We start from the raw sequence: 15004 nt of genomic DNA on the forward strand, positions 1-15004 counted from the left end.
AAAATAAAGTCCCTAAATCTATCTTTTGCACAAACCAATTAATATGTAGAAGAATATATATCGGTCTAAACTGATGATAAATAAAAAACGCACAGGTGATTAACCAGTTGGTAACCGCCCTATAGCCAAAATACGGCTACAGAGCGGTTACTGTACTCTAGGAGGGCGTCAATGTACGTCCTCCCAGAGACTGCGTTGTGCGCGCCCGAGCGGGCGCGCACACGCGATCGCCGGTGCTCGCCGGGTCTACGGGACCCGCAGCAACAGCACTCGCGGTAAGGAGCCAATGGACGCGGCTCCTTACCACGTGATCGCGCCGTCCAATGACGGCGCGATCACATTTGTAAACAAACCCTGCGGCTGGGTCAGATGCAGGTCATCTCTCTCCTCTCCTCACACCGTTGCAGCGTGAGAGGAGAGGAGAGAGATTTTTCAAATCAATAGTAAGTGCCCAGCAATCCCCAGCAGTCCCCAGCAGTGCCCAGCAGTGCCCAGCAGTGCCCAGCAGTGCCCAGCAGTGCCCCAGCAGTGCCCCAGCAGTGCCATCTGTCCCCTAGGAAGTGCCATCTGTCCCCCAGGAAGTGCCATCTGTGCCCCAGGCAGTGCCATCTGTGCCCCACTAGTGCCATCTGTGCCCCACTAGTGCCATCTGTGCCACCTGTGCCCCACAAGTGCCCCAACAGTGCCACCTGTCCTACACCAGTGAACACCAGTGCCACAAAATTAAAAAGTAAAAGTAAAAACACTGACACATCAGTGCCACAACACTGCCACCTGTGCCCATAAGTGCCACCTGTGCCCATAAGTGCCACCTGTGCCCATAAGTGCCCACAAGTGCCGCCTGTGCCCACGAGTGCCGCCTGTGCCCACGAGTGCCGCCTGTGCCCACGAGTGCCGCCTGTGCCCACGAGTGCCGCCTGTGCCACACCAGTGCCGCCTGTGCCACACCAGTGCCGCCTGTGCCACACCAGTGCCGCCTGTACCAAACCAGTGCCGCACCAGTGTCATCTGAGCCACACCAGTGTCATCTGAACCACATCAGTGCCGCCTGTGCCCATCAGTGCCACCTGTGCCCATCAGTGCCGCCTGTGCCCATCAGTGCCACCTGTGCCACACCAGTGCCGCCTGTACCAAACCAGTGCCGCCTGTACCAAACCAGTGCCGCACCAGTGTCATCTGAGCCACACCAGTGCCACACCAGTGTCATCTTTGCCACATCAGTGCCGCCTGTTCCCATCAGTGCCACCTGTGCCCATCAGTGCCGCCTGTGCCCATCAGTGCCACCTGTGCCACACCAGTGCCGCCTGTACCAAACCAGTGCCGCCTGTACCAAACCAGTGCCGCACCAGTGTCATCTGAGCCACACCAGTGCCACACCAGTGTCATCTGAGCCACATCAGTGCCGCCTGTGCCCATCAGTGCCACCTGTGCCCATCAGTGCCACCTGTGCCCACCAGTGCTCATCTGCACCCCACCAGTGCTCATCTGCACCCCACCAGTGCTCATCTGCACCCCACCAGTGCTCATCTGCACCCCACCAGTGCTCATCTGCGCCCCACCAGTGCTCATCTGCGCCCCACCAGTGCCATCTGCGCCCCACCAGTGCCATCTGCGCCCCACCAGTGCCATCTGTGCCCCACCAGTGCCATCTGTGCCCCACCAGTGCCACACCAGTTCCACCTGCACCACTGCAGTGACGCCTGTGCCCACCAGTGCCGCCTGCTAATCAGTGACCCCAGAGCCACAGCAGTGCAACCAGAGCCACACCAGTGCCACATTTGCCCATCAGTTACACCTGCGCCACTGCAGTGCCACTAGTGCCCACCAGTGTTCTGCAGTCCAGCCTCACTAGCCACCAGTATGGCAAAAAAATTTTTTACCACCGAGCAGGCCTTCCAGAAACTATGGGCGTCTGATGACAGCTGTGAGGAGTCTCTGTCCGATTCCGATTCGGCCTATGAGCCCGTAACAGGAAGCGGGTCTGATACTGATTCAGAGGAGGAACCTGTGCCCGTTAAAAGAAGGCGTTCTGGCGTGGAGCAGCCTACTACTAGTGCAGTGCCGTCCACCTCGCAAGCAGTGCCGTCCACCTCGCGAGCAGTGCCGTCCACCTCGCAAGCAGTGCCGTCCACCCCGCAAGCAGTGCCGTCCACCCCGCAAGCAGTGCCGTCCACCCCGCAAGCAGTGCCGTCCACCCCGCAAGCAGTGCCGTCCACCCCGCAAGCAGTGCCGTCCACCCCGCAAGCAGTGCAACAAAGGTCAGGCACCAGTAGGGTGTCCTCTCTGCCCCAAAGGGATAGGGGCCATGCCAGCCTTCCCTATGGCCTTCAAAACCCCCTGTGGCTGCCTTCGAATTCTGGAGCATCAAGTATCCCCCCTTTCACCGCCCAACCAGGTGTACAGGTGAACACCGATAATTTTGACACGATTGATTTTTTTCATTTAGTTTTTACAGACGAATTATTGTCATCTATTGTGGCCCAGTGCAATCTCTACGCTCAGCAATTTATTCTAAGCAACCCCGATTCCAGCTATGCCCGCCCCTTTCATTGGAGAGACCTGACCGTAGAGGAGTTTAAAATATTCTTAGGCCTGACCTTCAATATGGGTCTCTCAAAAAAAAACAAAGGGTACGCCTATTGGTCTACCAAAGCCATCCACCACATGCCCGTCTTCTCATCCCGTATGCCCAGATCCCGATACTTCATGATTCTACGGTTCCTCCACTATAATGACAACACCCAGTGCCCTCCCCGAAATGACCCTGCCTTTGACAAATTATTTAAAATTCGGCCACTTCTAAAAATTTTTTCTGAAAAATTCCCCCAGTTATATACCCCTCAACAAAATATTTCAATAGATGAGTCCCTTGTAAAATTCCACGGCAGGCTGGGCTTTAAACAATTCATCCCAAGCAAAAGGGCCCGATATGGGGTGAAGATGTACAAACTGTGTGACCGAGACACGGGGTACATCTACTCCTTCATTGTTTACGAAGGGAAGGACTCCCAACTACATCCCCCCGAATGCCCCGAATACATCGGAACAAGTGGAAAAGTCGTCTGGGAGCTCATCTATCCACTACTTGGAAAAGGATACCACCTTTACGTGGACAATTTTTATACTAGCTTGCCCCTGTTTAGAAATCTTTACCGGAGAGACACCCCAGCATGTGGCACAGTGAGAATAAACAGAAAGGGCTTCCCCCAAAAATTGGTGAATCAGAAGCTGAGACGAGGAGAGACGACGTCTTTACGGAACCAGGAGCTATTGGCTGTCAAGTGGAGGGACAGACGAGATGTCCACATGCTCACCACCATCCACAATGACACCTACGTGGAAGTCCCCAAAAGAAGCGGCCCAGTGCAGAAACCATCTTGTGTCTACGACTACAATTTATTTATGGGTGGCGTAGACTTCAATGACCAGATGATTGAACCCTATCTTCCCTCCCGAAAATCCCGTCACTGGTATAAAAAAGTGTCCATTTACTTTTTCAGTTTGGCCTTCTATAACTCTTATGTTATCTACAAAAAAGCAACACAGAATCCCGTTCCATATCTACTCTACCAAGAAGACGTTATCACCGCCCTTTTGTTCCCTGAAATGCCACCAGACATTCTTCGCACTGATTGCGTGAGCAGACTTCACGAACGGCACTTTCCTGACAAAATCCCCCCCCGTCGAACAGGTGCAGCCCGTCAGAAGAAATGTCGGGTGTGCGCCAGAGGAGGAGTCAGAAGAGACACAACAGTTTATTGTCCCGATTGTCCCTCCCAACCAGGCCTCTGTTTAGGTGCATGTTTCCGCCGTTACCACACTATTGAAAATTATTAGATAAACAAAATTCAAATTCCCTGTCATTTTCCTCCACACCCCTTATGCCACTGCACTGTACCTACCTCTGCCTTCTCCGTTACCGACCCTGGACTGTTTTATACGACCACGATTTTGCCTAATGCTAAAAATACCTCTGCTTTCTCTGGAACTGACCCTGGCTTGTTATACGACCACTCTTTTGCCTAACCCTAAACTGTACCTACATCTGCCTGCTCTGGAATTGACCCTGGACTGTTTGACCACGTTTTTTGCCTGCCCCTTGGATTGATCTTTTACCCTGCTATGCTAGTGGGAACACAGGAGTCTCACACATGTGAGGGGCTCCAGAATTGTTTTTCTGGATGAAAAAACTAATTTTTTAGTTTTCTCATTCCCAGATTAGGGTCTGGTTGCCCGGAGGCTTCAAAGAGATTTGGGTGGGAGAAGCCTCTACCCCTGTCCCCATTCTTTCCTGGCCTTACTACCAGGACCAATATTTTGGCACTGCTGGCTATGTACCGACTATGAACAATATTGCTGCCTGGACAATTCCATTCATTGTCGCTGACCACGTTCCTGCCTGCTGCCTGGATCAGGGCTCTCCTCCTGTGGACAATTGCACTACTAAAAACACAGGTAATCCTTTTTTTTTGTACCCATTACTCAGCAGAATGTATTTTAGGGTGTAATTCTTGGTATGTACATGCTGTGTTAGAAATATGAAGGGCCTTCAAAAATGTGATAGATTGTAAGGAAATTGGATGTGTAATTTGTGTCCCTACAACACCTGATGGTGCTTCTTGGATGTTGGGTCTCTATGTGGCCAGGCTGTGTAAAAGTCTCACACATGTGGTATCGCCATACTCAGGAGGAGCAGCAGAATATATTTTGGGGTGTAATTTTTGCTATGTACATGCTATGTGTTGGAAATATCCTATAAATGGACAACTTTGTGTAAAAAAAATGCGTTTTCATTTTTTTTCCACATTTTCCAAAAACATCTGCAAAAAAATGAACTGTTCAAAAGACTCATTATGCCTCATAGATTATACGTTGGGGTGTTAGCTTTCCAAAATGGGGTCACTTTGTGGGCGTTTCCATTGTCCTGGTGCTCCAGGGCCTTCAAAAGTGTAATAGGTGGTTGAGAGATTAGATGTGTAATTTATGCTCCTAGAATGCTTGAAGTTGCTACTTCGGTGTTGGGCCTCTGTATGTGGCCACGCTGTGTAAAAGTCTCACACATGTGGTATCGCCATACTCAGGAGGAGCAGCAGAATATATTTTGGGGTGTAATTTTTGCTATGTACATGCTATGTGTTGGAAATATCCTATAAATGGACAACTTTGTGTAAAAAAAATGCGTTTTCATTTTTTTTCCACATTTTCCAAAAACATCTGCAAAAAAATGAACTGTTCAAAAGACTCATTATGCCTCATAGATTATACGTTGGGGTGTTAGCTTTCCAAAATGGGGTCACTTTGTGGGCGTTTCCATTGTCCTGGTGCTCCAGGGCCTTCAAAAGTGTAATAGGTGGTTGAGAGATTAGATGTGTAATTTATGCTCCTAGAATGCTTGAAGTTGCTACTTCGGTGTTGGGCCTCTGTATGTGGCCACGCTGTGTAAAAGTCTCACACATGTGGTATCGCCATACTCAGGAGGAGCAGCAGAATATATTTTGGGGTGTAATTTTTGCTATGTACATGCTATGTGTTGGAAATATCCTATAAATGGACAACTTTGTGTAAAAAAAATGCGTTTTCATTTTTTTTCCACATTTTCCAAAAACATCTGCAAAAAAATGAACTGTTCAAAAGACTCATTATGCCTCATAGATTATACGTTGGGGTGTTAGCTTTCCAAAATGGGGTCACTTTGTGGGCGTTTCCATTGTCCTGGTGCTCCAGGGCCTTCAAAAGTGTAATAGGTGGTTGAGAGATTAGATGTGTAATTTATGCTCCTAGAATGCTTGAAGTTGCTACTTCGGTGTTGGGCCTCTGTATGTGGCCACGCTGTGTAAAAGTCTCACACATGTGGTATCGCCATACTCAGGAGGAGCAGCAGAATATATTTTGGGGTGTAATTTTTGCTATGTACATGCTATGTGTTGGAAATATCCTATAAATGGACAACTTTGTGTAAAAAAAATGCGTTTTCATTTTTTTTCCACATTTTCCAAAAACATCTGCAAAAAAATGAACTGTTCAAAAGACTCATTATGCCTCATAGATTATACGTTGGGGTGTTAGCTTTCCAAAATGGGGTCACTTTGTGGGCGTTTCCATTGTCCTGGTGCTCCAGGGCCTTCAAAAGTGTAATAGGTGGTTGAGAGATTAGATGTGTAATTTATGCTCCTAGAATGCTTGAAGTTGCTACTTCGGTGTTGGGCCTCTGTATGTGGCCACGCTGTGTAAAAGTCTCACACATGTGGTATCGCCATACTCAGGAGGAGCAGCAGAATATATTTTGGGGTGTCATTTGTGGAATATACATGCCATGTGAGAGAAATAACCTGTTATAATGACAATATTGGTATGAAAAAAAAAAAAAAAAAAAAAAATCTTAATTTTGCAAAGAATTGTGGGAAAAAATGGCAACTTCAAAAAACTAACTATGACTCTTACTAACTACCTTGGAATGTCTACTTTCCAAAAAGGGGTCATTTGGGGGGTATTTGTACTTTATTGGCTTGTTAGGGTCTCAAGAAATGAGAGAAGCTGTCAGTACTTCAGGTGTGATCAAATTGTTCAATTTTCAGAAATTGGTACCAAAGCTTGTAGACCCTATAACTTTCACCCAGACTAAATAATATCCAAATTTTTTTTTTTTTTTTACCAAAAATATGTAGCAGTATGCATTTTAGGCCAAATGTATGAGGAAAATTACTTTTTTACAAAATGATATGATAGAAATGAAGAAAAATTCATTTTTTTACAAAATTTTCGTTCTTTTTTCATTAATAGCGGGGAAAAAAAAAAACGCAGAGGTGATCAAATACCACCAAAAGAAAGCTCTATTTGTGGGAAAAAAAGGACAAAAATTTCATTTGGTTACAGTGTTGTATGACTGAGTTATTGTCATTCAAAACGTGAGAGCACCAAAAGCTGAAAATTGGTCTGGTTATTAAGGGTGTTTAAGTGCCCAGTTGTCAAGTGGTTAAATACCACCAAAAGAAAGCTCTATTTTGCTTGCAGTGTCACATGACCCCGCAATTGTCAGTTAAAGTGACGCAGTGCCGTATCTCAAAAAAAATGGCCTTCTCATTAAGAGGGCAAATTCTTTCAGGGCTGAAGTGATTAAATTAAGCTATCTTTTCAGTCTACAACATAGTTTGCCATAAAAGGCCTTAAAAAACAAACAAAAAACAGACAAACCTAGACTAGCAAGGATTTGAACATTATGCTTACCCAAGTACAACGACCCTCCACAAAATATCTGCAGATGACTTTCCCTTTCTTGTCTGCTCGACGGTAAGGCTTCTCATAGTCATTGCGGTACGTTCCCCCATCCTGAGAAAATATAAGATACCGGTACATCAGAATACATTAATGTGAAAGGATGTTACTCTCTCAACTTGCATTTCCCCCCATCTTTGTTTTGCCAGTAAACCATTGGCTCCATAAATCATGACAGTGAACTGAAAAGGGTATTAAAGGTTCGATTTTTTTTTTTTTTTTTACTTACCTCCACTGTGCAGCTCGTTTTGCACAGAGTGGCCCCGATCCTCGTCTTCTGGGGTCCCTCGGCAGCTGTCTTGGCTCCTCCCCACCTCAGATAAACCCCTCTGGGAAGCACTATCCCAAGGGGGTTGGTATAGATAAACAAGTATTTTGCAGTCACTGCAAAATTACAAATGAATCACTGAGTAAAAGCAGAATAAAGGAAACTTTCCTGCCTGTAGCAGGCTGGTGACATTGTCTTAACCAGAACGTTCTAGTGAGTGATATATGGATCCATTTTTTATTTTTATTTTTTATTTTATTATACTGTTACTGTGTATTGTGACCTGCCAGGAATTTATTCATGCAGGCTTGTAAAAATAATGTAATGGCCACTAAAAAAAGAACCAAATATGTTCCTCAACAGATACTAAGCAGAAACTTTTTTTGGGCTCTTGCTTTTAAAGTGGTTGTATAGCCCATTTTTACACTTTTATCTACAGGTAAGCCTATAATAAGGCTTACCTGTAGGTAAAAAAAATATCTCCTAAACCTTTACGGTTTAGCAGATATTCTCCCTGCAATGAGCCGCTGACTGCAGTGGCACATGCGCACAGAAGATTTGCAGACGCCGGACCTTGCCGGAAAGAAGTCTCCCATGTCAGCTACCTCGGCGAGGACCAGGTGAGTGACCAACGCCTCGTTTTTAGGTAAGTAGTTCATAACGAGTTAGTAGAATGCGGTGCATATTAGCTCAACATGCCTTTTGCATTACAGGTGACAAAAAATAAAAAACAGGACTATATAACCGCTTTAAGGAGTTGTGAGGACATAATTATGAGTGCTGCATTGTTTCTAAAGTTACGGACAAAACTATCAGCCTGATCTTGTCTTCACTACCTTGTAAACTACTCATCTTGAACAAGCATGGTTCCTAGAAACTCACCACTGGCCCACAGAATATGCACTCCCAAATCCCCAATGCCTTTGCAGTTGCCTTTTGTTCTTGGCTGTGCCAATACAGCACAGCTCCCTTATACCACCTCCTTTATATAGTCCCACTGAAGGACAGTGGACTAAATAAATTCTGCCTGCTGGTTGAATAGGTTGATGACATAATTATCCCAAGACAGACAATTGGGCTTATGCATGATCACTTCACAGGAGTTCAACAACTGCTTTTTAATGATAAAATGCCATGTCATGACAGAATTTGATTCATGCATCTGTGTAAAGTTACTCATACTGTAGGTCTGCTTTAATAAACTAAGGTTAATGGAAAATTTTAGTCTTCTAAGCTTGATGTAAATACTGTAATCTGATCAATAATGGTGAGGCTTGATTTAACCGCTTGCCGACCAGTTATACGGCCGCAGTTATACGGTGGCAGGTCCGCTCTGCTGGGCGAGATCACGTAGATCTATGTAATGTCGCCGAGCAGCCAATAGGCCCCCGCTCGCCCCTGACGCCGACGCGCATTACAGAGCTCGTTACAGAGCAAACACACAGCTGTAAACACAAAACTCCCGGTCCTGTCGGGGAGAAATGCCCGATTGTCTGTTAATACAGTGTATGAACAGCGATCAGTCATTTCCCCAAGTCAGTCCACCCCCCCCCCTTCAGTTAGAACACACCCAGGGAACATACTTAACCCCTTCCTCGCTCCCTAGCCAGTGGCATTTTTATAGTAATCAACGCATTTTTATAGCACTGATCGCTATAAAAATGCCAATGGTCCCAAAAATGTGTCAAAAGTGTCCGAAGTATCCGCCATAATGTCGCAGTACCGATAAAAAAAAAATCGCTGATCACCGCCTTTACTAGTAAAAAAAATATATTAATAAAAATGCCATAAAACTATCCCCTATTTTGTAAACGCTATAGCTTTTGCGCAAACCAAACGCTTATTGTGATTTTTTACGAAAAATATGTAGAAGAATACATATCGGCCTAAACTGAGAATTTTTTTTTTTTTTTTATATATATTTGGGGGATATTTATTACGGCAAAAAGTTAAAAATATTTTTTTTTTTTCAAAATTGTCGCTCTATTTTTGTTTATAGCGCAAAAACTAAAAAACGCAGAGGTGATTAAATACCACCAAAAGAAAGCTCTATTTGTGGGAAAAAAAGGACGCCAATTTTGTTTGGGAGCCACTTTGCACGAAAATTGGCCGTTAAAGTGACGCAGTGCTGAATCGCAAAAAGTGGCCTGGTCTTTGACCAGCAATATGGTCCGGGGCTTAAGTGGTTAAACTGTTCCTTGCATGTACAGTATAGTAACGCACATGTTTAGGTGTGAATGGGTTCATAGAGTTTCCCTTTCATTCACAGAGCAGAGCAAAGATGTAAATCAGCCACATGCACCAAAATGCATGTGAGACAGAGGCAGAGTTCTTTTTTACTATGTTGCTAGTCTACAATTCTCCATTTATACACATAATACAAAAACATAAAAGAGCAAGTATGTAAAAATGTAAAAGCCGACAAAAAAAAAAAAAAAGAAACTTTAAACTCCACAATAACCAAAGTATATGCTCACTGAAAATACACTACACTTGCACTCTAAGAAGTTGGTGGTGTCCCTTTCACCATCAAAATATGACCTCTTTCACCTCAAACTTTATTTTATCCAGTACAGCTCAGTATACTAGAGATTATAAGTATGTGGAAACTTACTCCATCTTCCTCATAATATTCATCATCTTCATTTTTTCCTCTGCCACGCCCTCGACCCATGGGTTTAAAGCCTCTGCCACGGAGACCTCGACCACGGCCCCTATGAAACACTTAAAGGCAGAAAGACAAGTGAGATTAAATCCATATTCTTCATATTGTATTATTAACCCCTCTGGATGAAAGAATAAACTTACCTCTACCTCTGCCTTCCTTAGACTTGCGATATTGGTTCAGCTCTTTTGAGTAATCATCATATTCTTCATCTCCCATCATTTCTTCCTCCCCATACTGCATAGAACAAAGTAAAGCAATGAATATGTTAAAATAATAATATTGCTCATGGTGGCTGCAATGTCTTCTATATGTGGACTTTGGCACTGATATTTTGAATTGTGTATTGAGATTCCCTTGATGTGGGCTGGGGTTCTGTGATCTATATCCAGGGTCTGTTGAACTACTTTGCTGCCATACAATCTGTTTTGGGAACCAGTAGATTTCACAATATAAAGATTTCCATTTATTATATATGTGAAGTGGGATTACTGCGATTACGGCTGCGTATTAGCCTTAGAGCTATACTGATGGCCTAGTGCTGAGGTCTTGGAAAAATGTGGTATACACTGCGCTGCCTATAGTATGCAGCTGCTAACACGGCTAGTTATGAATAAAAAGCAATAACAAAATATGGAAAAAAATGTGTAGCGCCTAAACCATGTGAAACATAACAGTGAACATGGAAATTAAATAAAGTGCTGACTGTAAATATATGAATACAAATACAATGTGCAAATTAATGACAAATGTAAAGTCCATAAATGAAATTCCACCAAGTGAATGGAAAAATTGATCGAATATGATCAACACGTGAGTAAACCAATATAGTCCATAAATATGGATTCCACCAAGTGAAAATGGATGGACGCAGGAGATACTGGAATCCTCCTTCAAGTGATAATGACCACCACCAGTAGAATTGAATGCTTACCGGAGATAGTGGACTTATGGGGACATATGTCACCAGAAGTCAATACAGGCTTATAGATGAAGATCCCGAATCATGGAGGCAGACGGCAAGATGGTGTGCACATCCTGTTCTCTGATGTAAACGGCTTCATAGGGAAACTTATGATGGAAGGAATGCTCTTGAACAATACTGTTTGGAGGAAGGCAGTGATCGAACATCGCATCCCGACTGCCTTCCTCCAAACAGTATTGTTCAAGAGCATTCCTTCCATCATAAGTTTCCCTTTGAAGCCGTTTACATCAGAGAACAGGATGTGCACACCATCTTGCCGTCTGCCTCTATGATTCGGGATCTTCATCTATAAGCCTGTATTGACTTCTGGTGACATATGTCCCCATAAGTCCACTATCTCCGGTAAGCATTCAATTCTACTGGTGGTGGTCATTATCACTTGAAGGAGGATTCCAGTATCTCCTGCGTCCATCCATTTTCACTTGGTGGAATCCATATTTATGGACTATATTGGTTTACTCACGTGTTGATCATATTCGATCAATTTTTTCATTCACTTGGTGGAATTTCATTTATGGACTTTACATATTTGTCATTGATTTGCACATTGTATTTGTATTCATATATTTACAGTCATCACTTTATTACATTTCCATGTTCACTGTTATGTTTCACATGGTTTAAGCGCTACACATTTTTTCCATATAGTGCTGAGGTCTTGTTTGTCAAGTGCTGCCTGGATGTCAGGCTTTCTTTAAATGTTATTTTCTCTTTGCATCATTTAGAAAAATCAATGAAATTTTTTTTTCCAAAAAAAAAAAAAAAGATCTAAAACCTAATACAACTATTTATCCAAAACAGCAGCTGGTGCACATAAAGTTGCATTACAAGCACTCAGTGCAACAAGTGTCTCTTTACCCAAATACACACAAGCACAATGAGTACCTCCATCTCTTCTTCATATGGCTCATCGTCCTCTTGCTCTTCACCAGAGAATCCTCTTCCTCTGCCTCTTCCCCTATAAATTCCCCTTCCCCTCATCATTCCTCTTCCACGTCCTCGTATTAATTTACCCCGTCCTCGCATTCCTGAGAGAAAAAAAAAAGTCATTACACTTCATATTGCTTTTAAGCACCTAGTTAGTAGCTACGTAGACAATAGGTGGTTTTGAGTATAACTAATTTTATGAACAGCTGGTATTTATTTGGCATTGTTGCTGGCAGGCTGAATGCCATCACCTTGAGACTCCAGTGGCTGCTGCAAAGTCAAACAGTGATGTCAAACTCCCCAGATGGATGGATTGTCCAAAATGCTTAAAAAACAAGGTATTTGCAAGAGGGCAGCACTTACATTATTAGCCTTGTTGAAGAAGAGGGACAGCTATGACTTTAGGGATCTTATCACCAGATATAAAAAGGCAAATAAGAGATACGATCATCGAGTAGCCACCTGAATCTAACTCATGTTAATTTTAAGGTTGTGTTGATTTTTAAATGCACTGAAAAAAAAGGTGTACAAATAGCTTTGGCTTACAAAGCAGAACAGTCCACATGTCTATATCAAGGTTTGTCATTAAAGGCAAAAAAAACATTGTCTAAATAAAAGAATCATCTGTATTAAAAGGGGTTGTAAAGGTAAAAAAAAAATTCCCTAAATAGCTTCCTTTACCTTAGTGCAGTCCTCTTTCACTTACCTAATCCTTCCATTTTGCTTTTAAAAGTCCTTATTTCTTCTGAGAAATCCTCACTTCCTGGTCTTGTGTCTGTAACTACACACAGTAATGCAAGGCTTTCTCCCTGGTGTGGAGAGTCAGGACGCCCACTAACCCATAGCTCCTTTCTCTAACTGCAACGTAGAGAGCGTCCTGACTCTCCTGCTCGCCCCCTCAAGGGAGGGGGCGAGCACGACACTCCACACCAGGGAGAAAGCCTTGCATTACTGTGTGTAATTACAGACAGAAGAACAGCAAGTGAGGATTTCTCAGAAGAAATAAGGACATTTAAACGCAAAATGGAAGGATGAGGTAAGTGAAGGAGGACTGCACTAAGGTAAAGGAAGCTATTTAGGAAAAAAGAAATGTACCTTTACAACCCCTTTAAATCTTGGTGTCCTTTGTGTATGGTTTTCCAGATCTTTGCAAAAATCCTGCACTTTTCCTCTGTGCAGGGGTTTTCTGCAAGAAAGGCCAGTAAGGCCTGATGCACACCTATGCATTTTTAGTGCTTTTTGCATTTTGCAGATTTGCACTACAGAACATGTTCCATAGGAAACCATGGTAAATAGACTGTAGTGCAAATCTGAAAAATGCAAAAAGCACAGAAAATGCATCGGTGTGAATCAGGTCTTACTGGCCTTTCTTACAGGAAACTCCTGCACAGAGGAAAAGTGCAGGACTTGCTGCTCTCCCTCCTTATGCAGGATGACTGGTCCTCGACTTTTTCCATATGTAGAATATATAATGATATATATAAATCAATTATTCTCAGAAACCCAATCCATTAATTTGTTAAATTGATAAATATTAGATATTAGATTAAAAGAAAACTTTCTAACACCCATTCATACCTCAGTAGAAAGCATAATTGAACACCCAAAGACTAACAGGTACAAAAAGGCAAAAATATTTTTTGAACCAATAAGAATATGTTCATTGATCACAAAAAAAATAAAAAATAAAATCAGAAAGGTTAGATGGCACTAGTAGCTATATTAATGGCTATCTAGCCAACCTGAGAATTTCTCCATCCCTCTAACATCACATGGACTGGACCTTAGGGGGACATCCAATCATAAAACAAGTGCCAAGACTGGACTAAAGAACACGTTAATGATAGTATTACATTTAGCAACAGGTCAGATTAGGTTTAAAGCTGAGTGTAGATTAGGGTTAGGTGGCAGGATTAGGATCAGGCTAGGGTAGAGTGGAAGTTTAGTATTAGGCACTGGCAGAAGGTTAGAGTCCACAGAGCAGCACGTTTTCATGGTAATAGCAGAAAAGCCTCTACTTTTGACAATAACGACTGACATAAAGCAAGCTAGTGCATTACCACTGATTAATAGCTTATTGCCAGTTAACAACAAAAACAAATTATCTCCTGCAAATTATCAAAAAAAAAATGGAAAAATAGCCAAACACATTTACACCTAATATTAAATAAGTTAAAGAGACTTATCACACATTATGCACCATACAGATGCCATCAAATATCAAAATAAAAAACTCTCATCCTTTTTTTACTTTTCCTGTATTTCCAGAGAACGAAAATGCGGGTAGTTTAACCCCTTCCTAGAACTGTGGCAGGTTGGCTTCACTGGGTGAACCGAGGTAGCTGTACATCAGTTCGCCTTTTGACCACTTGGAGGCGCGCAAGCCGCCAGAGTAGCAACGTGCGCATGCACCTGCAATGACCGCCGGGCACCCGCGATCGCGCCACACAGAGACAGAACGAAAATCTGTCAATGTAAATAAGACAGATCTCTGTGCTGTCAGGGGTGAGGAGAGCGATCTGTTGTTCATACGAAGTATGAACAACGATCACTCTCCTCACCCAGGCAGTCCCACCCCCCCAGTTAGAATCACTCCCTAGGGAACACAGTTAACTCTTGATTTCCCCCTACCCTGTCAGTGACATTTACACAGTAATCAGTGATTTTTTTTTAGCACTGATTGCTGTATAAATGCCAATGGTCCCAAAAATGTGTCAAAAGTGTCCGATGTGCTTTATCTTCCCCTCTTTCTCTCCCCTTCTGTTTTAGTTCACTCTATTGGCCTAGTGTCCACAGCTACACTGTGATCTGAAGCCATGGTCTCACCAGAGACCAGTTACCGTTATTTGTGTTTTGTTGCTATGTACCGTATATAAATCGAATATAA

At 43.3% G+C, this 15004-nt stretch overlaps 1 protein-coding gene across 3 annotated transcripts in view; it reads right to left on the bottom strand.

Annotated features, from left to right (window-relative positions):
• The window catches only part of ZC3H4 (zinc finger CCCH-type containing 4), a 60405-nt gene that overhangs the window by 13732 nt on the left and 31669 nt on the right, over positions 1-15004 (bottom strand). For all 3 annotated transcript variants that reach the window (XM_040323537.1, XM_040323539.1, XM_040323538.1), the window contains exons 5-8: positions 12076-12218; positions 10349-10442; positions 10155-10264; positions 7225-7326 (exon numbers count right to left, since the gene is read on the bottom strand). In XM_040323537.1, the coding sequence (XP_040179471.1) occupies positions 7225-7326; positions 10155-10264; positions 10349-10442; positions 12076-12218 (449 nt within the window). The remainder of the gene's footprint in view (positions 1-7224; positions 7327-10154; positions 10265-10348; positions 10443-12075; positions 12219-15004) is intronic.

Source organism: Rana temporaria, chromosome 9, assembly GCF_905171775.1.
Source record: "Rana temporaria chromosome 9, aRanTem1.1, whole genome shotgun sequence".
Classification (NCBI taxonomy): Eukaryota; Metazoa; Chordata; class Amphibia; order Anura; family Ranidae; genus Rana; species Rana temporaria.